The sequence below is a fragment of the Equus przewalskii genome, chromosome 10, assembly GCF_037783145.1.
Source record: "Equus przewalskii isolate Varuska chromosome 10, EquPr2, whole genome shotgun sequence".
Taxonomy (NCBI): Eukaryota; Metazoa; Chordata; class Mammalia; order Perissodactyla; family Equidae; genus Equus; species Equus przewalskii.
The window spans coordinates 49,615,020-49,638,045 of NC_091840.1; the positions used below are offsets into that span (position 1 = coordinate 49,615,020).

The 23,026-nt window shown below is 47.9% G+C and overlaps 2 protein-coding genes across 6 annotated transcripts in view; one reads left to right on the plus strand and one right to left on the minus strand.

Moving 5' to 3' along the window:
* CXCL16 (C-X-C motif chemokine ligand 16) overlaps nt 1–23,026 on the plus strand; it is a 24,408-nt gene continuing 1,382 nt past the window's right edge. Inside the window, exons 1-4 of one of the 2 annotated variants that reach the window (XM_070561031.1) lie at nt 1–174; nt 20,588–20,977; nt 21,336–21,474; nt 21,759–21,841. In XM_070561031.1, the coding sequence (XP_070417132.1) occupies nt 20,911–20,977; nt 21,336–21,474; nt 21,759–21,841 (289 nt within the window). In that variant the 5' untranslated portion in view covers nt 1–174; nt 20,588–20,910. Of the gene's footprint in view, nt 175–20,291; nt 20,978–21,335; nt 21,475–21,758; nt 21,842–23,026 lie in introns of those variants that run through there. The other variant, XM_008534891.2, reaches the window with a different exon arrangement.
* On the minus strand, nt 14,479–20,250 carry ZMYND15 (zinc finger MYND-type containing 15). 4 transcript variants are annotated; one of them, XM_008534890.2, is made up of 13 exons: nt 19,119–20,250; nt 18,444–18,678; nt 18,199–18,354; nt 17,773–17,933; nt 17,076–17,228; nt 16,684–16,764; nt 16,419–16,535; nt 16,226–16,314; nt 16,040–16,138; nt 15,737–15,890; nt 15,591–15,649; nt 15,162–15,322; nt 14,479–14,782 (listed from the first exon to the last, which is right to left on the minus strand). In XM_008534890.2, exons 1-13 carry the CDS (start codon nt 19,699–19,701, stop codon nt 14,611–14,613), a joined length of 2,220 nt encoding a protein of 739 aa, XP_008533112.1. In that variant the 5' UTR covers nt 19,702–20,250; the 3' UTR covers nt 14,479–14,610. The 4 variants fall into 4 exon arrangements, with proteins under 4 accessions (XP_008533112.1, XP_070417117.1, XP_070417116.1 ...); XM_070561016.1 differs by lacking the exon at nt 18,199–18,354 and having other exon boundaries at nt 19,119–20,006; XM_070561015.1 differs by lacking the exon at nt 16,684–16,764 and having other exon boundaries at nt 19,119–20,006.

Here is a 23,026-nt window from a genome sequence, read left to right on the forward strand (position 1 = left end):
GTCCAAATTTCCTCTTTTTATAAGGACATCGGTCATTTTGGATTAGGGCCCATGTGACGACCACCCTTTAACTTATTTAAAGACTCTATTTTCAAATAGAGTCACATTTTGAGCTACTGGGGATTAGGACATCAACCTATGAATTTCCAGGAGCCAAAGTTGAGCCCATAACAGGTGGGTAAATCTTCCTTACAACCATAAGGCCAGACTAGAACAATAATAACAATCTATGTCTGTAAACCCCTAATCTCATCAACATCCTCTGAGGAGGGGAGGAAAGGGATATGCTCACATTCTTGATTTAATTGGGCAGACTCATAGCGTGGTATTTTACTCTTGACTCCAAGTCAAGAAATACAGGTTAAGAATACTTTTGAAAATGTTAAATGGAAACATTAGAGAAATAACAAATGGGGTATATGCCTTCCAAAGCACCAGAGAAGATAAAAAGAAAGAAGACTTAACCCACATAGCACAAGACAAAGCATCAAGGGAGCGTAAACAACAGAAAGCGTAAAATGACTCTGCCACATATATGGCTCAAAACAATTCACGCAGATATTTTAGACTCCTCTGTGAAAAAAAGTAATGTTTTCAAATTGAGCTAGTCAGAAAAATTCTGTTAACTGGTTGCCTCAGGGTCGGGGGAACGGGGTGACGGGAGATGAGAGGAAGGGAAATTACTTTCCGCTTTTGTGAAAAGATACTTTTGTACCTTTTGAATTTTATTATTGTGTTGCCAATTCAAAATAATAAATGCATAATAAAATGAGATCATATAGTATAGTGTTTTGTTAAATAGTCATTTTATATTGATAGAGAGTATATTTATAATGATTGTATAACAGCCATAAACTCTCAGGCACTGAATCATATTGTATTGAAATATATAAAGCCAAAATAGTCAGAAATACATTGGGAAACAGTCAGAAATGTAAGAGTGGTGGGAAATTGTAACAACTCACCAGTCTTTGGCAGGTGAAATAAGAAAAAAATATACAAAGGTACAAAGGTATCGAGAATCTAGATGATAATAAGGTTGATTGATTAATTAGCCGCTCATTCAACAAATATTTATAGAATGTCTATGACGTGTGCCAGGTCCTTTGCTGGAGACGAGGAATCAGCGGTGAACGTAGTGTCTCCATCCTGGAGCATTTCAAATGTTATTTATTGAACTCTGTATCTCATAAATGGAGAACACACCTTTTTCACTGCCAATGAAACATTTACAAATATTGATAAAATATTAGGCTCTGAAAGAAATACCAAATTCCCCAAACCTGAAATTGTACTGGTCACGTTCTCCAGCCACAATGCAATAAACCAGAAATCTACAAATGTTTAAGTAACAAAACCCAACCTCTTAATAACCCCAAAACAGTCCTAAATAATGATTTGATCAATGAGACAATCCAAATTGCAAACACAGATGATTATAAACAGACAGAATGTCTCGTGGCAAAACTTGAAGAATGGGCATAGATAATACCAGACGACTGAGTATTATGATTAGCTAGGCTTGGTGCCAGAGACTCATCATACACTGTCTTATATAATCTTCACAACAGACATGGCACAGCGCCCCTGTTGTAAAGTAGGCACTCAGTAAATGTTTGCTGAATGAGTGTATGCGGCCCAGAGAAATTAAGTAACTTGCCGGAGACTGCACAGCTGAAAGTAGTCAAGCTGGGACTTGCACTCAGGCCTGTCAGACTCAGTTCTCGTGCTTGAAGTTCCTGTGCTGTGTGATCAACATGCTTGATGACATATGCGGAGGGGAAGAGCTGATGATTTAGCTGGCTTTATCCAGAATCAGTTTTCTGAGGCTTTTTGCTCACCTGCTTGTTATTTCTCTCTTTCTTCTCTCTCTCCCTTTTTTTCTTTCGTACAACAAAGATTTATTGAGTACTTACTTCATACCAGGCATTGTTCGATGTGCTGGGGATTCAGTTGGGAGAAGCAGACAATAAACAAGTAAATGAATAAATACACAACTTTAGGTAGCGATAAGTGTTATGAAGAAAAACAAAACAAGTGAAGGAGATAGTCTAAGAGGTACTGAGGGCTGTTTTAGTTGGGGAGGTCAGGGAAGGGCTCTCTGAGGCAGTGCACTCAGGAAGGAAGGAAGGTTTGGGAGGAAGGGTGTTCCAGTGAAGGCAAGAGCAAGGCCCTGAGGAAATGACCGTGGCCTGCTGTAGGCAAGGCAAAGAATGGCTGAGTGGCTGGAGTTTGGTGAGTGAGGGAAGAGCTGGAGGGGTGATGTAGGGCCCTAACCCGTGTTGGTCATGGTCAGAGTCTGAGTGCTGTCACAGGGGTCATGGGGAAGCCCCTGGAGAGTTTGGAGCAGGGGCTTTGTGATCTGATTCAGGTTTTACTGTTACCCTTTGTTATGAGGAGAACAGACTGTAGAAGGGCAAGACGGAAGTAGGGAGACAGTGAGGAGGTTATTGCAGTTAGCCCGGGTGAGGGATGGTGGTAGCCTGGACCAGTGTGGTAAAGGTGGAGGTGATGAAGAGTGACCAGATTTGGGAGAGAGTTTGAAGATAGAGCCATTGGACTGGCTGAGGGGTTGCACGCATGGATGAACCCTAAGATTTAGACCCAGTGATGGGATGGGTGGTACCATTTATAAACATGAAGCAGCACAGGGAAGACAGTTAGTTGTGTGGGGCAGGAGTGGGAGAGTGAGCGTAGTCAGAGAAAAGAGGGTAGAGGATGGAGAGACTGGTAAGAGGAGGAGAAGCCAGCAAAAGGATCCCCTGGCAAGGTGGGAGGAGAACCAGGAGAGTGTGATGTCCTGGAGGCCAAGACAATGTTTCAAGAAGGGAGTGACAACTCTGTTAAATGCTCCTAAGAAGGTGAGTACTCACCATTGGATTTGGCAAGATTATCTCCAACAGGGTGCTTTCATTGGACTAGTGGGGATGTGAAATGGAGAAGAAAGGATGACCAGACATTTGGGGAATGCATTCAACATGACAGACCAAAAAACAACTAGAAAAAAGGAATTTGCAGGGTGTAGATATCATAAGAAGCACTGGTAGAAAGATGAGGAAGTTCTTTTCAGGCTGCTTCTCTTTTCTCTGTAAAATAAGAATTAAGATCACTAGCCGAGGATGGCAGGGTGTTGATGGCCACTTGAGGAGAGAGGGGTATGAAGTATTATTTCAGAGAGCAGCGGAAAGAATTGAGTAGGAAAAACCATAGGATTGTTGGGCAGTGCCAAGAGCCTACTTATGATTCATCATTACAAATCCAAAGTGAGACCTGTCAGCACAGTCGTTTATCTTTAGCCGTGCTCAGCAGCTCAGGGAAAGTCTCATTGTTGGTGGAGCTTGGTTTAATCATGCTTGCAGGGCCAGCCGGGTGGCGTAGTGGCTAAGTTCGTGCACTCTGCTTTGGTGGCTCGGGGTTTGGATCCCGGGCATGGACCTAGCACTGCTCATCAAACCGTGCTGTGGCAGGTGTCCTGCACAGAAAATGGAAGAAGATGGGCACAGATGTTAAATTAGGGCCAGTCTTCCTCAAAAAAAAAAAAAAAAAAAAAAGTCATGCTTGCAGTTTTGCAAATAAGATGGAGGAAGAAGGACAAGAGAGTTGAGATGTACACAAAGGAATGATTATAGTAATGGATAATCAGATCTAAACTGGGTGAGGTGAGATGTGAAGGCTTGAAGAGGGTAATGGACAGTGAAGATGTGGACTGGTCAATGGACTAAAGAGCCCAAAGGGTTGAAGGATTGTTGAACTGAGGGGATCAGAAAGGGGACTGGAAAGATGGAGAGTGGAGGGATGTTTGAAATCAGGAGATTGGAAGTGGTGCAGTTACTGATAATGGCAGGGTTCTAGGGTTTGGCCTTTGGAGTGTGTGGCTGAGGTGGGGTGGAGGAGATTAGAGTGCAGAGGACAAGGGAACTGAGAGATTGGGGTGTTGGGTGGACTGTCTAGGTAGATATCTTAGTCTACAAGGATGAAGACATGATTAATGGTGAAGAAGTAAATGTCAGCCAAATGCTTAAGTCCTCAGAGAAGTTGGCAGATGTTGGAAGATGCCTGTAACAAGGAGGGGTAATGGGTGATATATAGTCTGTTGTTGTGTGCTTCAAAGAGGCTGGGGTTTTGAAATTTTTTAGAAGCAACAACAGGGAGTTGCCTCACCTCAGAGTATGTGGAATGTGGGAGAAAAAACACCTCCCTCTTCAAAAGGTTGCGAGGGAGCAGTGGCTTTGGAGGAGAGCCAAGTTTCTATGAGAGCAAGAAGGCAAAGGGAAAACTGAGAGAAGAGGTTGACGATTGGGGGAATTTTGTCAACCTTAAGTTCCAGAAGGTCCAGTGAAAGGATTTGGGGCAGGGTGCGGGAGGGGTAGACATTGAACCCAAGAGCAGATGGACAGAGTCATTCGGGGCTAAGTCAAGGTGACAGTGGATGCCCTGGCAAGTGTGAACTTCTAGCGTGGTGCCTACAATGAACAGAGGTGTAAGGCATGGTATCTCTTTGTGAAAGGTAGGATGTTAGTTTTAGTTGTCATCTCTGTCTTAGAATGGGTCTCTTAGGCAGTTTGCAATAATAATAACAACAACATATAACATCTATTGAATACTTACCGTGCTGAGAACTCTCCTAAGCACTTACATTTGTCACTTTCCTTCATCCTCACGACAATCCCGTTACTATCCCCATTTTGCAGGTGGGGAAACAGGCACAGAGAGGCTGGGTAACCTGCTCAAGGTCAGGAAACTAGTAAGTGGGAGGCTCGGATTCAAACTCAGGCTATCTGATCCCTAAATCTTGTTTTATAAAAAATTTTTAATAATATATTTTATTTAACCAAATATATTCAAAATGTCTTTTCAACATGTAATCAACATAAAAAGTTATTAATGAGACAGTTTACATTCCTTCCTTCATACTAAATCTTCAAAATCCAGTTTGCATTTTGTACTTGAGGCCCGTCTCAAGTCAGACTTGCCAAATTTTCCTGTTCAACAGCTGCAAGTGGTGAGTGGCACCATGTTCATTTTCATTCCTAAGCTGTGGATTTCGTCATATTCCATTCCATCTCCCGCTGGCGTGGTGAGATGGGCAGTATTCAGATGGGGGAGTAGTGGTCTTACCAGGAGCTCGTGGATCTATCTCTGCGGCCTTCCTTAAATCCTTCCATGTATTTCAAAGAAAACTTGACAGAGTGTTTCTGATTCTTTGTATGGCCAATCATCAAGGGAAAAATGACTTTCATGGCAAGCCTTTCGTATCTGTCCTGGGAAATTGTGTCGTTTTCCAGGAAGCAGTAGTATAGAGGTTAAAAGCGCATATTCTGGAGCCAGATTGCCTAGGTTTGTTTCCAGGCTACCCCTCTTGACCTTGGTTAAGTTACTTAACCTCCCATTGCCTCAGTTTCCTCATCTGTAAAATGGGGGAAAATAATAATACTGACTTGCAGGTTTGTCGTGAGGATCAAATTGATATAAAGTGCTTAGAACATAGTCTGGCACAGAGTAAGCGTTATATGAATATTTGCTCTTTGCGCTTTCCATCCTAGGCCAACAGAGTGTGGCTCTCAGAAGAGTTTCTCCAGGGTTCTGGATCTGCATATGCTTGAGTTCAAACCAGGTTTCTCTAAATCCATAACCCATGGCCTACCTTTCAGTAACTGATTGAACAATTAGGCAGAAAATCAGCAAGGATATAAAAGAACTCAACACCATCAACCAACAGGATGTAATCGATTCTTGTAGATGACTCCACCCAACAACAGCAGAATACACATTCTTTTCAAGCACTCGTGAAACATGTACCGAGATAGACCGTATCCTGGGCCATAAAACCGACCTCAGCACATTGAAGAGAAGTGAAATCTTACAGAGCATGTTCTCTGACCACAGCAGACAGAAACTAGAAATCAATGACGAAAGATAATGGGAAAATCTCTAAACACTTGGAAACTTAAAAAACCCATGACCTCACTAGCAGGTGGGTACTAACTGAGGCCATTAATAATAACAACCTCTAGGCTGGCCCAGTGGCGTGGTGGTTAAGTTCACGTGCTCTGCTTCAGTGGCTCAGGGTTTCTGGGTTTGGATCCCCAGCATGGACGTACACACCACTCATCAAACCATGCTGTGGCAGCATCCCACATACAAAATAGAGGAAGACTGGCACAGATGTTAGCTCAGGGACAATCTTCCTCAAGCAAAAAGAAGAACATTGGCAACAGATGTTAGCTCAAGGCCAAGCTTCCTCACCAAAATAATAATAATAAAATAATAATAATAATAATAATAATAATAATAAAACAACCTGTAACTTGCTGGCTCTTGTCTCAACTGTGTAATGCTCCCAATGTGAAAGTGACAGCTTCCAAACCTGCCAGTTATCCATGTACCACAGCCAGTCTTTTGGGTTCTTTGGAGTTCTCAGTGCCCCCCAAAGCCACACTGTGTCCACTGAGAAGTAGGAGGAGCCCTTTCTGTGTGTGACTTTGTTTCCTGAGATCCAGATGCTGTGCTGTGCTCTTTGTGCCCCATGGGTCCTTTGGCCTCTGCCTATGGTTCCTCTCTTGTAGACGTCAGATCTTAGTCCATAAGGCCGTAGGGGTTGGGACTCACACGCCACACAGAATCATGTTGCCTTCCTCACCCCATGCTTCTACCCAAGAACCTGCAAACTGTCTTCCTCCTTCCTTGGCCAAAAATGCCACGCAAAGCATCTCAGGTAAATCAACTCCCCAGCTGCCAGGGAGGCCCACACTATCTTGGGTCCCAGTTTGGTTTCAAGCTGGGTCACTTTCTGCTTCTTTCTTCATTTATAATAGAGAAAAATTAGAAGCTGCTTAAATGTCCAAAAGTGGGCCAGGGTATGTTACATTCATAAAGTAGCTAGTGTACAGCCATCCATGAATAGAGACTGTCTAATGACGTGAAAAACTATTCATAGCATTGTTATATTAAAAAAAAGAAAGCTAGTTAACATTATGTACAGTATGATAAAAGTTTGTAAAAATATGTGCATTCTGCTCAAAAAAACTAAACATACCAAAATGGTGATGGTAGTTATTTCTGGGTGTTGGAATTGAAGACCACTGGAATTTTCTTTTTAGTGTTTTCTGTATTTTCTAAGTTGTCCGATTCTTGCCCCCCAATTCACCTCCCTCTCACTTATCTGCCCTCTCCAGTCTGCCACCACCACTCTATTGAATACAGTTGTCCCCCTCTTATCCGTGGTTTCGCTTTCCACGGTTTCAGTTACCTGCTGTCAACCACGATCCAAAATATTAAATGGAAAATTTCAGAAATAGACAATTCATAAGTTTTAAATCAAGTGCCATAGTGAGTAGCATGATGAAATCTCACGCCACCTTGCTCTGTCCCACTCGGGACCTGAATCATCCCTTTGCCCAGCGTATCCATGCAGTAGTCATTACCCGCCCGGTAGTCACTTAGTGGCCATCGTCGCAGTGCTTGTGTTCCAGTCACCCTTACTTTAATTAATAGTGGCCACAAAGCACAAGAGCAGTGGTTCTGGCAATTCAGATATGCCAAAGAGAAGCCACAAAGTGTTTCCTTTAAGTGAAAAGGTGAAAAGTCTCCGTTTAATAAGGAAAGAAAAAAAATCACATGCTGAGGTTGCTAAGATCTACAATAAGTTTTATTACAGCATGTTGTTTTATAATGGTTGTATTTTATTGTTAGTTGTTGTTAATCTCTTACTGTGCCTGATTTATAAATTAAACTTTATCATAGCTGTGTATGTATAGGAAAAAACATAGTATGTATAGGGTTCGATGCTATCTGTGGTTTCAGGCATCCACTGGGGGTCTTGGAACGTATCCCCATGGATCGGGGGGGGCTACCGTACTCTGTGTCCTTGTTGCTAAGTCCAGGGGACTCTTCTTCACTCTCATCTTACCTGATGTAAGCAGCCCCTGACACAGCTGAGCACGTGTTCTTTGTTTCTGAGCTCTCCTGGGTTCCCTGCTGCCCTTGGAACTCTGCCTCTCCTTGCTCTGACCAGCCTTACATTTTGGCCTTCACCAGGATTCTGTTAAGGCCTCTTCTCCTTCTCTCTAGGGCTCTCATCCACTCTCCTAGTTGTGTGAGTTCCATCTCACATATCCGCTGCCTGCCAGAATCTCCACCAGGAGGTCCCACAAGCATCTCCAACTTCACAAGTCCCACTCTGAATTTATTACCTTTTCTCTCATCCTCTTCCAACTAGTCTAACTTCACTCCTCTTCTTCTTGTGTCCCCACTGCGAGCAGATGGCCGTTCTTCTATCTAGTTGCCCTAACTAGGAACCAGAGGTCATCCTTCATCCCTTCAGCCAGCCCTCCCCTTGCCCTAACATCTATTCATTTGATCACCACCTGTTATTTTTACCTCCTCACGAGCCCGGGATCTCCCTGTTTCTCTCCAACATTAAGGCACCATCAGCTCTTGCCTGTATTATTACCAGAACTTCCAAACTGGTCTGTCTTCTCAGGTATTACCCTCCCAGAGTCCATTTTCCCCCCTAGTATAGCAGGAACATCTTTCTACAGTTCCCTTAGGAAATGCTGAGTGGCTATGACACCCTAGGCACTGTGCTAGGGCATAGTTATAAACAAGGCCGACAAGGTCTCCCCTTTTGTGGATTTTACTTTTTCGTATGTGTTGGAGGAGCAGGGGTAATAAACATACATAAATGATGGGCCAATCAAATAACTGTGATAAGTGCTCAAAGAAAATAAAAGAGTAATGTGATGGAGAGTGAGGGGGTAAGGGAGCCTCATCTCATCCTAAACTCCCACTATGTTGAACTTCTTGTAATTTCTCTCAGGGCTTTGCTTCCGTTTGCCCCAGGGCCTCTGTACATGCTGTCAGTCTTCTTTTCCTGGCTAACTCCTACTTGTCCTTCAAGTCACTGCTTAAATGTCATTTCTTCCAGGAAGCCTTCCCTGACACCCTGAGGGTGTCTTAAATGCCTCCTCTTTGTCTCTAAGAGTCTCTAACTCTGTCATCATCACACCAATCCCATTGTACTATAATTTTCCTGTTACTCCTCTGTTTCTTTCAGGCCTCCCTCTAAGCCAGTGGCCTCCAGATGTTTTGACCATCGTCTACCGTAAGAAATACACTTTATATCATGATGCAGCACATACATGCGTATGTTGTATATAGAAGCAAAACAATTGTTTCACACAATATTTACTCTTACTACATGTGATACGCCTAATATTTTGATTCTGTTCTATTTCATTAAAAAAGAATGCTATTTGAGGGCCTCTAAATGGACTTTACAAGCCACACAAAATCACAAAATCACAGAAGTCCACATTTTGAAAACCTGGCCCTAGACCAGGGGTCAGCAAACTTTTTCCATGAAGAGCCTGTTAGTAAATATTTCAGACTCTGCAGGCAGTATGCTTTCTGTCAGTAGTGCTCAAACCCTCCTGTTTGTATCACGAAGGTAGCCACAGACAATACATAAAGAAATAGTTGTCAGTCTATTTCAGTATAAATTTATGAACACTGCAATTTGAATTTCATATGATTTTTACATCATGAAATAGTCATCTTCTTTTGATTTCTTAGCTTGCAGACCATACAAAACCGGCGGTGGGCTGGATTTGGCCAGAGGCCATAGTTTACTGACCCCTGCCACAGCCTGGAAGCTTCCTGGAGGCAGGGACCACTACCTGTCTTTTTTCCCCATTGCATCTCTAACATAAAGCCTGTGTGCATTCAATCAGTATTTATTAAATTATTAAAGAGAGAAATTTATAAATTAAACATTTTTATTACAAAAGTACTATGTATTCATGGAAGAAAAATGAGCAATATAGCTAAACAAAATCAATAAACAAATCCTTAGTAATCCTATGGCTCGGAGGTAACCATATCCTTTCATATTTTTATCCAGTGGATGGCAGGAATTTAAGGAAGGGTTATTTTCCAGCCAAGGGAGTCATGCAAAGTTCTATTTCCCCGTAACCTACCAGGGACCTAGGCTTCTCTTTTATGGCTGTAGGGGATGTCCAGGGCGATATGAGGGCTTATCTTCATCTGGGGGTCCAGGAAGTCCTCCCTCCCTAAGGAAGTGATGTTTAGGTTGGAAAGGAATGTGTTGAGCAAGAAAGCAGGGAAGTTCCACAGTGAGAGAGTGTGATGTTTTCATTTAGAAGCAGCTGGCTGCAGGGTAGAGAAGGGGCAGGAAGTGGCATGAGATCAGCCTGCGGAGGCTGGCGGGGACCGCATTAAAAGGGCCTTGCCATCTAGGTCTAACTACCAGTTTTCAGGAACTAGAGGAGATAGATGAGCAAATTAAAAAACACCCTGAGGAAGTAAGCGGCCAGATCCAGACGTGAAGAACATTCGACAGGACAAATGATTCAGTTTCTCATTGAATCAGTGGCATGAAAATAAAAAAGAAAGAAAAGGGAGGGGGGTCTGTTATAGAATAAAAGAAACATGGCACACGTAACAACCAAAAGCCATGTGTAGATCTGATTTATTTCTTGATTAGAACAAACCAACTGTAAGAGGCATCTTTGAGATAATTGAAGAAATTTGAATATGAACTGAGTATTATAAGATATTAAAGAATAATTGTTAATTTTATTGGGTATGATAATGGCATGGTGGTTACATTTTTAAAAAACCCGTTATTAGTTACAGATGCATATAAGTGAGATGACTGATGTCTGGGGGGCACTTTAAAACAGTCTGGAAAAAAGCTGGCGTGTGTGATATTGTGATATAAGAAATATGTATTTGGTCTCTGTCCCAGGTTCCTGGCACAAGTGTTTCTAAAACCCTTGGCATCTCCTTCATGATAGGGGTAAGAGGAGCAGCTCTTGTTAGTGATCATAAGCCCCTTTCAACCATACCTGAGTTTATGCTAATGAAGTGACTCTTACTGGGCCCCTAGATAGCTTCTGGATTATTCCGCAGGAATAACCTTCTGTGTGTCTGGATTGTGTACAGCCATCTGTGATTGTTTAATAGGGAGCTGTGGGTCCTGTATCAACCCAAGCATGTTTTTTCACCCTGCAGCATTCAAAACCAAAGATATTACCCCTAAATTAGTCACTCTCACAATCCATTTTAGTAAAGGGTCTTCAGGAAGCTGATGATACCAATCTGCAAAATGAACTCCTTCACACTCTACACCCCCTGGTTTCAGTAGTTTCTTGGTTTTGCCCTCCCCTCATGTTGACTACCTTCTTGGTGACCAGATGCTTTTGAGACTTTCTGTTGTACCTACATAACTTTTCAGTTTTTTTTTTTAAAGATTAGCACCTGAGCTAACATCTGTTGCCAATATTCTTTTTTTCTTTTTTCTTCTTCTTTTCCCCAAAGCCCCCCAGTACATAGTTGTATATTCTAGTTGTAGGTCCCTCTGGTTGTGGCATGTGGGATGCCGCCTCAGCGTGGCGGGATGAGTGGTGCCATGTCCGCCCCCAGGATCTGAACCAGCGAAACCCTCGGCCGCTGAAGCGGAACGCATGAACTTAACCGCTTGGCCATGGGGCTGGCCTCAATTTTTCACTTTGTAAACAGCTTTGAGGCTAGTGGCCGAAGCTTAAACTGCCCAAAATTTGAGCTTAGTCTAGCATCAAAGTCCAACCAGAACTCTTTTAAAATTTCATTTTAATATTACAGATAATAACCAAGAGATTATGTGTTTCACATTTTTCTTATTAGTTTGCATTTCCTTATACATCCAGTGAACCAACTCCCTGGGGGTTTGATCCAATTCTAAATTCCCCTGGTAACTTTTACCTTTAGTAACTGATTGCTGCACAGCTGCTGTTCCATACCATGGGTGACCACATGGCCACCCGGAATCAAAGGTTTCTCACCTGCTACCCTTTCATTCTTTCTCTTCCCAAACCACATATTTCTGTGAGCCAGGGCCAGTCTAGCAAATCTCACTTCTGACACCAACTATTAGCTGTTTATACTACCAGCACTTCTGTACCAAATTTGTGGGTTTTTTCCCCCCACACCCACCAATTCTCCAACTGAGTGTCCTGCAATTCAATTAATTCTGATACTAAATACCCAGAGTGAGCTTAATCCCACAAGTCTGTCCCCACTTCAGATGCCAATCACAAGTCCTGGGCCTCCTGTACTTCTGACCATGACTATAAATCAAGGGTTTCCATGACCCCTCCTCAGGTTTGATAATTTACTAAAACGGCTCACAAAACTCAGGAAAACAGTTTACTAACCACTACTGTTTATTATAAAGGATACAACTCAGGAATAGCCAAATGGAAGAGAGGCATAGGGCAAGGTATGGGGGTGGCAGGGTGGGGTGGAACTTCCATGCTCCCTCCAGGTGCACCATCCTCAGTAGCTCAGTGTATTCACCAACCCAGAAGCTCTCTGAACCCTGGTGGCTGGGATTTTTATGGAGGTTCCAGTATGTAGGCACGACTGATTGAATCTTGGTGATTAACTCGATCTCCAGTCCCTCTGCTCTCCCCATGGGTTGAGGGTTAGGCCTGAAAGTTGCAGCCCTCTAATCACATGGTTGGTTCTTCTAGCAACCAGCCCTCACCCTGAAGTTAAATAAGGGCCCACCTAGGGTCACTTCATTAGCACAGACTCAGGTATGGTTGAAAGGGGCTTATTATGAATAACAAAAGACACTCACGAAATTCCAAGGGTTTTAGAAGCTCTTGTGCCAAGACCCAGGACAAGACCAAATATATATTTGTTATTATATCACAATATCACATAGGATAATACTAAAAAGGGAAAAATGTTGATAATTGTTGAAGCTAAGTGATGGGTACATAGAAATTTATTATGCTAAGCCTCTGGGCTTTTGTATATATTTGGAAACTTAGATAATAAAATATTTATAATAAAAGAGAATGACAGAAAGACACCTCATAAGCCATACTAAGGAGGCTGAACTTGATTTTTAACTTTTTATTTTGAAATAATTTTAGATTTATAGATGAGTTGCAAAGATAGTAGAATGTTTCTATATACCCTTCACCTATCTTCCTTTCATGTTACATCTTAAATATCCATGGCACATTTATCAAAACTGAGAAATTAACATTGATACAATACCATTAGCTAAACCACAGACTTTATCTGGATTTCTCCAGTTTTTCCACTAATGTCCTTTTTCTGTTCCAGGATCCAATCCAGAATACTGCGTTATATTTAGTTGTCCTGTCTCCTTAGTCTCTTCCAATCTGTCACAGTGATGAGGATCAAGGCTGCCCCAGGGAGAAGCCCAAGGCTTCCTGGCCTACATACCATCTACATCATCCTCCGGGAAGCATAGGATGTCCTGACCTGATTCGACCTGATTTGTATCCAAAGTTATAGGACCACCCAATAAGCAGACCCCACCTGCACTGATGCCATTTTAATGATTTTTTTCATGATCTTTCCTTTGTCTTGTAAAGAATAACTCACATACCTATGCCTTATAAATTTAGCCCTACCCTCAACCCATTGCAGCTCTTACTGCCCATGGGTCCTGTCCCCATGCTACTCCATGCTATTCTCTGAATAAAAGAGCACGACTGCCAGACCTTGAGAGTCCAAGAAATCTTTCTTTCAACTCCTTGGCTCGCCAAGCCCACATCAACAGTGTCTTGGTCTTTCCTTGCCTTTCATGACTCGGATACTTTTGAAGAATAGTGGTCAGGCGTAGACTGTCCCACAATTTGGATTTGTCTGATGTTTTCTCATGATTAGACTGAAGTTATGGATTTCTGGGAAGAATACTACAGAGGTGATGTGGCTTTCTCATTGCATCATGTCAGGGAGCACATGATGTCAACATGACTTACTATTTCTTATTAACCTTAGTCACTTGGTTAAGGTGGTGTCTGCCAGATTTCTCTGCTATTTTTCCGATCCTATACTTAGTGAGAGTCACTAAGTCCAGCCCATACTCAAGGGGACTTTAGAAGTGGAGAGTCACGGAAGGTATTTAAGCAGGTAAATTGAATGTTTTAGAAGGAATATGCTGGCTGAAATGTGGAGACTGAGGTATGGTGGAGTTTGCAGTGGGACTGGGCATACACTGGTGGATGGGAGGGGCTTGAGGAGTCTGACTCAGCAGGAGTTGGTTCTTCATTGGATATGAGGGATGAGAGAAGGTGGACTCAAGGATGGCCGCCATGTTTCTAACTTGGACAGTTGGGTGGCTGGGGCCTTTCACTAAACCAAGAGGTCTGTGTGCCCCTAGGAGGTTGTACGCTTCCCCTGCCCCCCCAGTGAGAAGCCACTTTCTGCTTCTTGGTCTTGGCTTGCCTTGGTGCAGGTCCCTGAGGGTTACTGGGGACGGAAAATGACTTATCGACATATCCATTAGAAGAAGTTTGAGATTACCAAGGAGGGTCAGAGTCCCAAGTAAGAGTGGGTAGAGCCGTCGAGGGGCTGAGGGAAGCTGGAGGAAAAGAAATTATCTGAGTCCGTTTCTCCCTTCCCCGTTTAATGACCCAGTTATGAGCGTCTGACTCAGTGATTTCAAACAAGTAATTTTATTTACCGTTTCGTGTTCCTCCAACCGGCCTACTCCCCGGCCTTGAGTATTTTCGTATTCCTTTCAGAGGCGTGTTGGGGGACGGGTGGACTGCTACCTCTCCGCCCTCATCTCCGCCGGCGGGCCCCCCGCCTAAGCTTCTTTTCTCCTCGGCGCCTTCGGGCGGGGACGGGAGGAGCGGCGGGAGTTGGGGCTGGGGGTGCGGGCCTGGGCGCAGGGCGAGCCCCGTTCCCCTGCGGGGGCTTGTAGACCAGGTGGAAGATGAAGGCGTTGCAGTACCTGAGGGGGCGTGGCCGTCAAGGGCGGGGCCAAGAGGCCGGGATTCCCAAGGGGCGGGGTTTGTGGGCCCCAAGTTCCAGGAGATGAGGCTAGATTTAGGGGCTGGCCAGGCAGAGGGAAGCGGGGTCTTTTAGGGGTAGGAGGTGGGAGAGGAGTTGGAGAGATTTTGTGAGCTGGATCTAAAGAGGGGTGTGGTGGGGTTGTCGAGACCCGCTAGTGGGGCGGTGAGTAGTGGAGGCAGAGAAGGCGGGTTGTAGGGCTGGGGCGAGGAGGGTCTCAGAAGAGCAGAGACGAGGGTCGAGGTGGGCCTTTTAGGATGCACAGCCGGAGTAAGAAGTTAAAGGTCAGGAAGGAAATAAGGAGGGTCTCTGGCCCTTACCAAGGCATGCAATTGTCACCCGCTCTGAGGCGAAACGGGGAGCGGAAGGGGTTGGGCTGTGGAGGGCTGGTGCCCCCTCCTGTGGCCACCGCCATGGTCTGGTCGTCCATCACACAGCCGTACTCGCTGCTCTCGGTGAAGAAGGCCGGCACTCGGAGGGACTGGGGGTGGGGCGGGGCCTCAGACAAACTTCAAGAGGCTCCTTCCCCTCAGGTACCTCCCTAGCCACGGGGATCCAAGACTGGGTTGAACACTGAGGACCCAGACGGACAGGGATGAGGGAGAAGCACCAGACAGACACAGAGAGGGGCAAGAGGACCCGTGGGCGCACCCCATGTCTGTGGAGCAGATGATGGCACGGAGAGACTTTCAGAAAAAGAGGAGGGGCTGAGCAGGAGGTGAAAAGTTCCTTTTTGCCTCATCCCTCACCTGTAACCGGGGCAGTGAGCTCAGCCAAGTGTCCTTGAGACCAAAGCCAGAGTTAAATCCTGCAGACCAAGGGAGAGCAGGGAGAAGCTGGTTCCTATGGTCTTCTTCTCTCCCACCTTCCCCACACTCATACTCCAGGCTCTTACCGATAACCAGGTCAGGCTTAGGCCCCTGGAGCAGGTGGTAGGGCCGGGCAGACACCTTGATCTGCAGGTCCCTGTGGCCCCCCTTCTCTTTAGTCCCAGAGTTGAGCCGTGCTGATACCCCAGGACCAGAACGGGCAGATACTTCGGGGCCATTCTGGGGAGCCAGGAGTGGGATGGAGAAACCACTGGAAGTTAGGGTACTGGCAGATGCATTAGGTAAGAGAGGGAAGAGGGATGGGGAGAGAGGAAGCGGAGGGCCCAATCATGATGACAGCAGGATGAGAGCCCCCCCTCAGCCCTCACCCTCTGCAGGGTAAAATGCTGCTGGTCACTCTCAGGGGGCAGGCCGTCACCCACAAACTGCAGCTCCAGGGCCACGTGGGGGAGCAAGACCAAGAGCTCCTGAAGGACAGAGAAGACAGATCTGGGTCCCACCCTGCGTCCACCCCCACACCCAAATGCCCAACCATCAGGCCTGGAGGGACTTACCCAAAACACCATGACAAGGTCAAACTCCTTCCCGGCCTCCACCACATGGATTTTCAGTGACTGTTTGTTCTGGATGTTGAGCTCAGGGACTGGGTGAGAAGCTAGCCATTTAAGAATACTGTCCTCCTCCCTCTTGTCCCCTACCAGCTCCCCCTCCTCCCTGCGCTCCTCCCCCTGCCTTGGTTCTCCTTACAGGACTGGGGCACCAGGTGGGTGATGACGTAGTACACAGTCAGTGGGTAGGTGAGAAGCACAGCCACGGGGGAGTCCAAGCTGAGGCCCCGCCATGTGTAGTAATCCTGCCAAGAACCTGGGGAGAGTGGGTTACTGGGGACCTGACCCCAGGCCTGGATCCCAACCCCTTCCGTCCAATAGCCCCCTTTTTCTCAGCCACCCAGACTGCTGGCCCTCCAGTCCCTGTCCCTACCCCTAGCTCTCTCAGGGCCCCTCCAGCTCACCAAAGAGGCCTCTGGGTGGATCTGGGGGCAAAGGAGGCATCAGGGCAGGCCCATCCCCCTGGAGAAGCTGGTAGGGATCTCCTGAGAGGATGAAAAGAAGAGGAGCCTGGTGTCAGGGAGACCCCGCCTGGCTCATCTGTCTCTTCCTTCTAAAGGATGTGTATTCCCTGAGGGAGAGCCTGGAGCTGCAGCAAGAGGAAATGGGGGGTTCCCTATGGAGGGGGCTTCTGGATAGGGTGGGTGGGGGTGACTTCTTTGAGGATCGGGGAAAGGCCTGAAATGGCCCTGGTGGTGTGACTGTGGAGGGGTTCTCTGGGACCAGGACAACTTTTTTCTCTCCCATCCTTCCCTCTACGCTGAGGGGCCCACGCCTGAAGAGAGGCCCCACGCACCACCGAGAAGAAGGCTGAGGGATGGCGTGCTGCCCCAGGGGTGCCTCGGTGTGCCAGGGCCAGGAATCAGCATGCTGAGCTGGGTCCAGTAGCCACGAGTGAGGCCCCGCGAGGCCAGGAAGGCCTCCTTGTTGAAGGTTTCACTGGTCACCTCTGGAGGTGGGGAGGGGAGGGATTGAGGGCCTGGTGGCTAGGAGCTCAGACTGTAGCTCTCCTCAGCCTCTCCCAGGGACCCTGGGTCTGAGTCTGGTTCTGGTCATGGAGCCAACTAACATTTCTGAGTGTTTACAATGTAGCAGTCATCAAACCCACAGAATCCTTATAGCAGTTCCCTGGGTCTTAACATTTGTTACTATTCCTATTTTACAGATGAGGAAACTGAGGCTCTGAGAAGTAGTTTGATTAAGGTCACCTGTTAGTGGTAGAGCTGGGAAGTGAGTGTTTGAATCCCTACTCCCAAATCCCTTAAGCTCTCAGGGACCCAGGCCTCAGTCCTCAGCTCCAGAGACCCTGTCTTCAGCCCTAGGGGTCTAACCCCCAGCCCCCAATACCCCACATCCAGCCCTTAATCCAGGGATCTAGACTCCAGCCCCAGGCACTTAGACTTCAGCCCCAGGACTCTGTTCCCAGGCACCAAGTCCCCAGTCCCAAACACCTGGTCTCAGTTTCCCCCACCATCCCGACCTCTTTTTGGTACCTGCGGTGTAGGTAAAAGGCAGGGTTGCCAGTTCTCCAGCTCGCTCCATGAAGGCTGCAAGCCTTGGGCACCAAAATCGGTGGCTCACATCATCTGGGCATCGCTGCCAGTCGGCCCGGAGACAAGCCTCTCCACAGTATAAGACAGCACTACACTGGGGGCTGGGATCACAGGGATGGTGGGCACCCAGTGTTAACCTCTGGAGGTCCTCTGTCCACTGTCCATCTGCCCTGCAGCTGCCCATAGGTCACGCAGTCTGTTTTTCCTTATACTCTGCCTGTAACAGCTTATTATTTTTTTTCATCTTCTTATTTCCCAGTCCCTCTCTTTGTCTGTCTGCTGGGGCCCCCACCGGCCTGTTTTCTCTCTATTTGCCTAACTATTAGGGTCTTCCTCCCTCTCACTCCATCTTTGCAGGCTGCTCACCAGGGTGTCAGCTTCACTTCAAAGCTGTGCCTGTGACAAACATGGCAGGTTCGGGCCCGAAGGGAGGCAAAGGTGAAGCCTGGCTGGGGACCCCATGTGCGCATTGGGGTCTTGGCTAACTTCACTCCCAGCCTTGGGACCAGACTCTCCAGCTCTCTGAATGGGGGTAGAGACAGCATCAGGCTGGAGGGTTCAAGAGTCCAGGCCCCCCGGCCTCCTCCCCCTCAGATAATGGATTTCTGTACCTGTGCAGCTGAGCGTCTCCCACGGTAAGCTGTCGGGGCTTTCGGGGGTCTCCAGAGCCCATGGGGCAGGTCATGCTGTGGCAGAGGAGAGCATAGGCCCGAGGAGCCAGGTTCTCTGTCCCTGAGACCCTGCCGGCACTCCCCTGGGCTCCATCCATTAGCAGGTCAATGCCCAAGATGGTGCCATGTTCATCCGTCACCAGTAAAAGGCAGGAAAGGTGCAGGGGGGCAGCCTCTGGGGAGGAAGGGAAAAGTCAGGGGTGTGGGTACCAAATTCAAATACCTACAGGGGTGAGGCAAGTAAACTAAGTGAGTAAAGGGGACTAGGTAGAGAGGGTGTGCCTCATCTCAAGGGGACAGCTGCTACATAGTACCAGCATTTGCTGCCATGTAGAAATGTGGGCCTGCTGTCAGAACTTTATGTTTTTCTTGAGAAGGTATAAATCCAGGCATCTGGAATTTTTTTCTTTCAATGTTTAAATGTTGGCTCAAACTAAAAAACAAAAACCACTGAATGAAAGGTCAATGAAAACAGCTTTTCAGGCCTGTTGGCCTGAAGGCCACCTGTTTGAGACTCCTAGCTGGGTTCTGAATAGTAGAGGAGGGCATCAGAAGGGGAGGATGCCTGGGGGGGGGAGGGGGGGTGGGCAGGGCAGGGCCGCGCCGGGTTCTTACCACTTCTCCGTCCCTTCCTCCTCTCAGGCCCCTTTTCGTCCTCTGCCCTGTCCTCTCGGCAGCCATCCTCGCCACCTCCTGCGTCCTGCTCAGCCTCCTCTGGCTCCCCTGGAGGGTTTGCTTCCTGGGGGGTCTCGCTGCTGACAGGGGCTGGCTCCCCATCCTCCTCTGGTTCTACCTTCTCCATGTCTGCACCCTCCTCCTCAACATTCTCTTCCTCTTCCTCCTTCTCCTCCTCCTCTTCCTCCCCTTCCTCCAGGCTGACAAAGCTGACATAGGGGCTTAGGTCTCGAAGGTGGAGTGGGGGCTCATCTCCTAGGAGCCGGGCAGCCCCCAGACCTGGTCCAGGGCCTGGCTCTGCCCCTTGCCCCAGGCTGATGCCCACACTATGGTTGGGCAAGACGTGGAGCACCCAAAGGGCAGGGTCCTGGGGCAGCCTTCTGATCTGAGTCTCCAGCTGTTGCCAGCGGCCATCAACGCTGGCCGCTGCAGCCCCACGTTCTGCCACAAACTTGCGGAACCAGCCAAAGAGGAGGGCAGCAAAATCAAGGAACTCATCCCGGTATCCAGACACAAACTCCATGTCTTCAGGGGCACAGGGCCTGGGCCCAGATTAAGTAGAGGAAGGGATATATGGTGAGGGAGAGGGTAGCGGTTAGAGTTTGGAGCTGGGTCACAAAATTGGGAAGGGTGTGAGTTTAAGGGTCACAGGGTGGAGCCAACGGATGAGTGGTATGAGCGGAGAATAGGGTTTTCAGGGCTGAGGATGGGAGTTCGGGATGAGAATCGGGACTAGACTTGAAAGCGGGAGATTAGGGTTAAAGATGAGTAGTCAGCAGTCAGATAGTATTTGGGCTCAAAATTTGAGGCTCGAACCCTCAAAAGTAGGATTTGACTTGGGGATAGAGATGCGGGAGGGTTAATCCTCTGGAGAAGGGTTTAGTGAGGAGGGAAGAATTTGGGATCAGTCTCCCGGGTGTAGGAGGAGGGAATAGGAGCCGAGGCATCCCTTTGGCTTGGATCGGTTTGGCCGTGCGCCCCAGTAGACCTAGTCCCTTCTGGCCGCTCCACTACTCCGGTACCTGCAGCCGCCACCACTTTTCGAAGGTAAATACCTCGGGGCGGGGCGGTCGTGACGTCAGGGCTGCCCGCGCCCACGGCCCGCCCCTCGGTGGCCACGCCCCGGTGGTGAATCAAGAGTGAGCTGAGCGCCTGGCCAGCGCGCGAACTTTCTCGCGGGCATCACCCCGGCCATGTGACAGGTCCGGTTGCGCCAGGACCCCTACGGGGGAAGTGAAAGCGGCTCGGAGGAGAGGCGAGGTGAAGCGGCTCACCTGCATCCCCAGGTCCGCGGAGTGACCTGGGGCGGGCGCACCGGCGTCCCTGAACCCGACTGCAATCAGCCGTCCGGCCACTGGCTGCCTGTCCCGCCTCGCTCCGCAGCCTGACTTTTCTTTCGCTTTCTTTAGACATTCCTGGCCGCCCCGTCGACGAAGGCTCTGGGCCCGACGTGGGCGAAGGGGCTCCGCCTCCGGGGGTTTCCCCGCCGCGGGAGGCGGGCGGACGCGCGGGGTCCCCGGGGCTGGCCGCGCTGTCTGTTCTAGGCGGCGCAGCTTGGGGACGGAGGGCGCCGCCACCTCGCGCCCCCTCTTCGACCGAGACTCGGTGCCCTTGGCCGCAGTCGGCCCCGGAATCTCCGGCGGAGCGGGGGATCGAGGCGAAAGCCTGAGAAATCAGCTGGACATCTTGCTCTCGAGCCTGTCTGAGAGTCAGACGGCGAGGCGGCGCCGAGATGAGGCGGCGCCGGGGACCCCTGCCCTTCGAGCTCCTGCTCCTGCTAGCGTTGCTGACTCTGCAAGGTTCGTCAGGGGCGGGCTGGGGCCCAGATCCCCAAATCCCGGGAAGGCAATGAGTGTTTGCGTGTGTGTGTGTCGGGTGGGGGGAGTGCTTTAGGGCCGCGGGGTTGAGTTAAATAAGTGGGGAGCCAGGTACGCCAGAGTCCCCAAGGCAGCTGGGGCAGAGAAACAGAGGCTCAAGGACGCCGGGGTCCGGGTGGGATTATGGACGTCTTTGAGGGGTATGATGTGTGGGTGAGCCTGGCGACCAGACCCTGGTCTAGGTGAGAGGCTGCGATGGGGCGGTGGGTTGGAGGCTAAGTAATAGCTGGGGGAGCCCTTTGGCGTGGGAACCTGTGCAGACCGTCGCTGTCTCTCTCAGGGGATGGCAACGAGGGCAGCATCGCTGGAAGTTGTCGCTGTAATACAAGATATCCGTCCGACTCCCCTCCGGCGGTTGACTTTATGGAACATTTCCGAAAACAACTGAGAGGCTATGATCGCTGTGGTTCGTACGTCAGGTAATCTTAACCCCCCACACCCCCCACCCCGGGAAGACAGCGCCTCTGGGACCCTCTCTGGTCAAACTTGAACTCCTTCTGGGAGGACCTAGCCCCCTCTCCGGCTTATAATTGCCCTGATTCTCCCAGTTCACCTTCGTTTCCTTGTCCCAGCTATCTGGAATTGCCCTGCCCCAGCAGAAAGGGCTCTATCTTGGTGGTGACGTCACTCCGTCGGTATGAGGAAAGAGCTGGGGAAAGGATGGGGCGGGAGGTGTAGCTGAGAACAGGTCGTTTCCCGACAGGTTTCAGCTACATTCGCGGAGTGTGTGCGGGGGCAGCAAAGACCAGTGGGTTCATGAATTGATAAGCTGCTTCGATCGCAAAGGTGAGCGTTTGGCCCTCGTCTCCAGGCTCGGTCTCTAGGGCTCATCTGCCTCCGCCTTACAGTTTTCTTTGCCTCAGCGCTTTCCCCCAGCGCCCCTGACATTCCTAGAACCGTCTGACGCTAAGGCCAAAGGACTTTCACTTAAGTCCCTCTTTACCAAACATCATTCACCACCACTTTCATGAGTTTTTGCCAATTTATCCTAACACCCATGCTATTATTTACTTGTTTTTCTTAAAATCAAGGGCACTATTTTTTTTTTTTTTTGAGGAAGATCAGCCCTGAGCTAACATCTGCTGCCAATCTTCCTCTTTTTGCTGAGGAAGGCTGGCCCTGAGCTAACGTCTGTGCCCATCTTCCTCTACTTTATATGTGGGAGCCTACCACAGCATAGCGTGCCAAACAGTGCCATGTCCGCACCCGGGATCTGAACCGGTGAACCCCGGGCTGCCAAAGCGGAATGTGCGCACTTAACCGCTGCGCCACCGGGCTGGCCCCTCAAGGGCACTATTTTTGTTTTCCAATATTTTGTTATGGAAAGTTAAAGACATATACAAAAGTTGAAGGAATTGTACGTCAACATCCATATACCCACACCTAGATTCTACAACATTTGATTTTATATTTTTATATTTTACATATTTTATGTAATATGCACATAATGAAAACAAATATATTTTATACTTTACTGAGATTACATTTTAACTATCTTTGCTTTATTGCACCTCCGTCTGACTGTCCATCATGAATCCCCCTTCTTTCTGATGCATTTCTAAGTAAGTTGCAGGCGTGACTATACTTCATCCCCAAACATTTCAGCATGTATATTATTAAGTAGAGTTCAATATTTTATTCTTCCTTTTTTCTTTTGAGGTAAAATTTATATACACTGAAATGAATAAATCTTAAGTGTACACTAGCCACGTTTGAAAAACTTAAGTAGCAACTTGTCCTAAGCAATAACCTCTGTGAAGTCACAAATTTGATGTGCTGGTTGTATTTTTCTCCTAAAATAAACACAGAGCTATTAAAATACAAAATATTCTTCCGTGTCCCACCTAAAGTTGTCTTGTGTTGCACCAGTTGTACGCATACTGCCCTTACGGCTGCACAGATCCACATTATTTCATTGGATCCTCCCAGCTACTCTGGCCCTTGGTACTAAAATTATCTCCACTTTACACC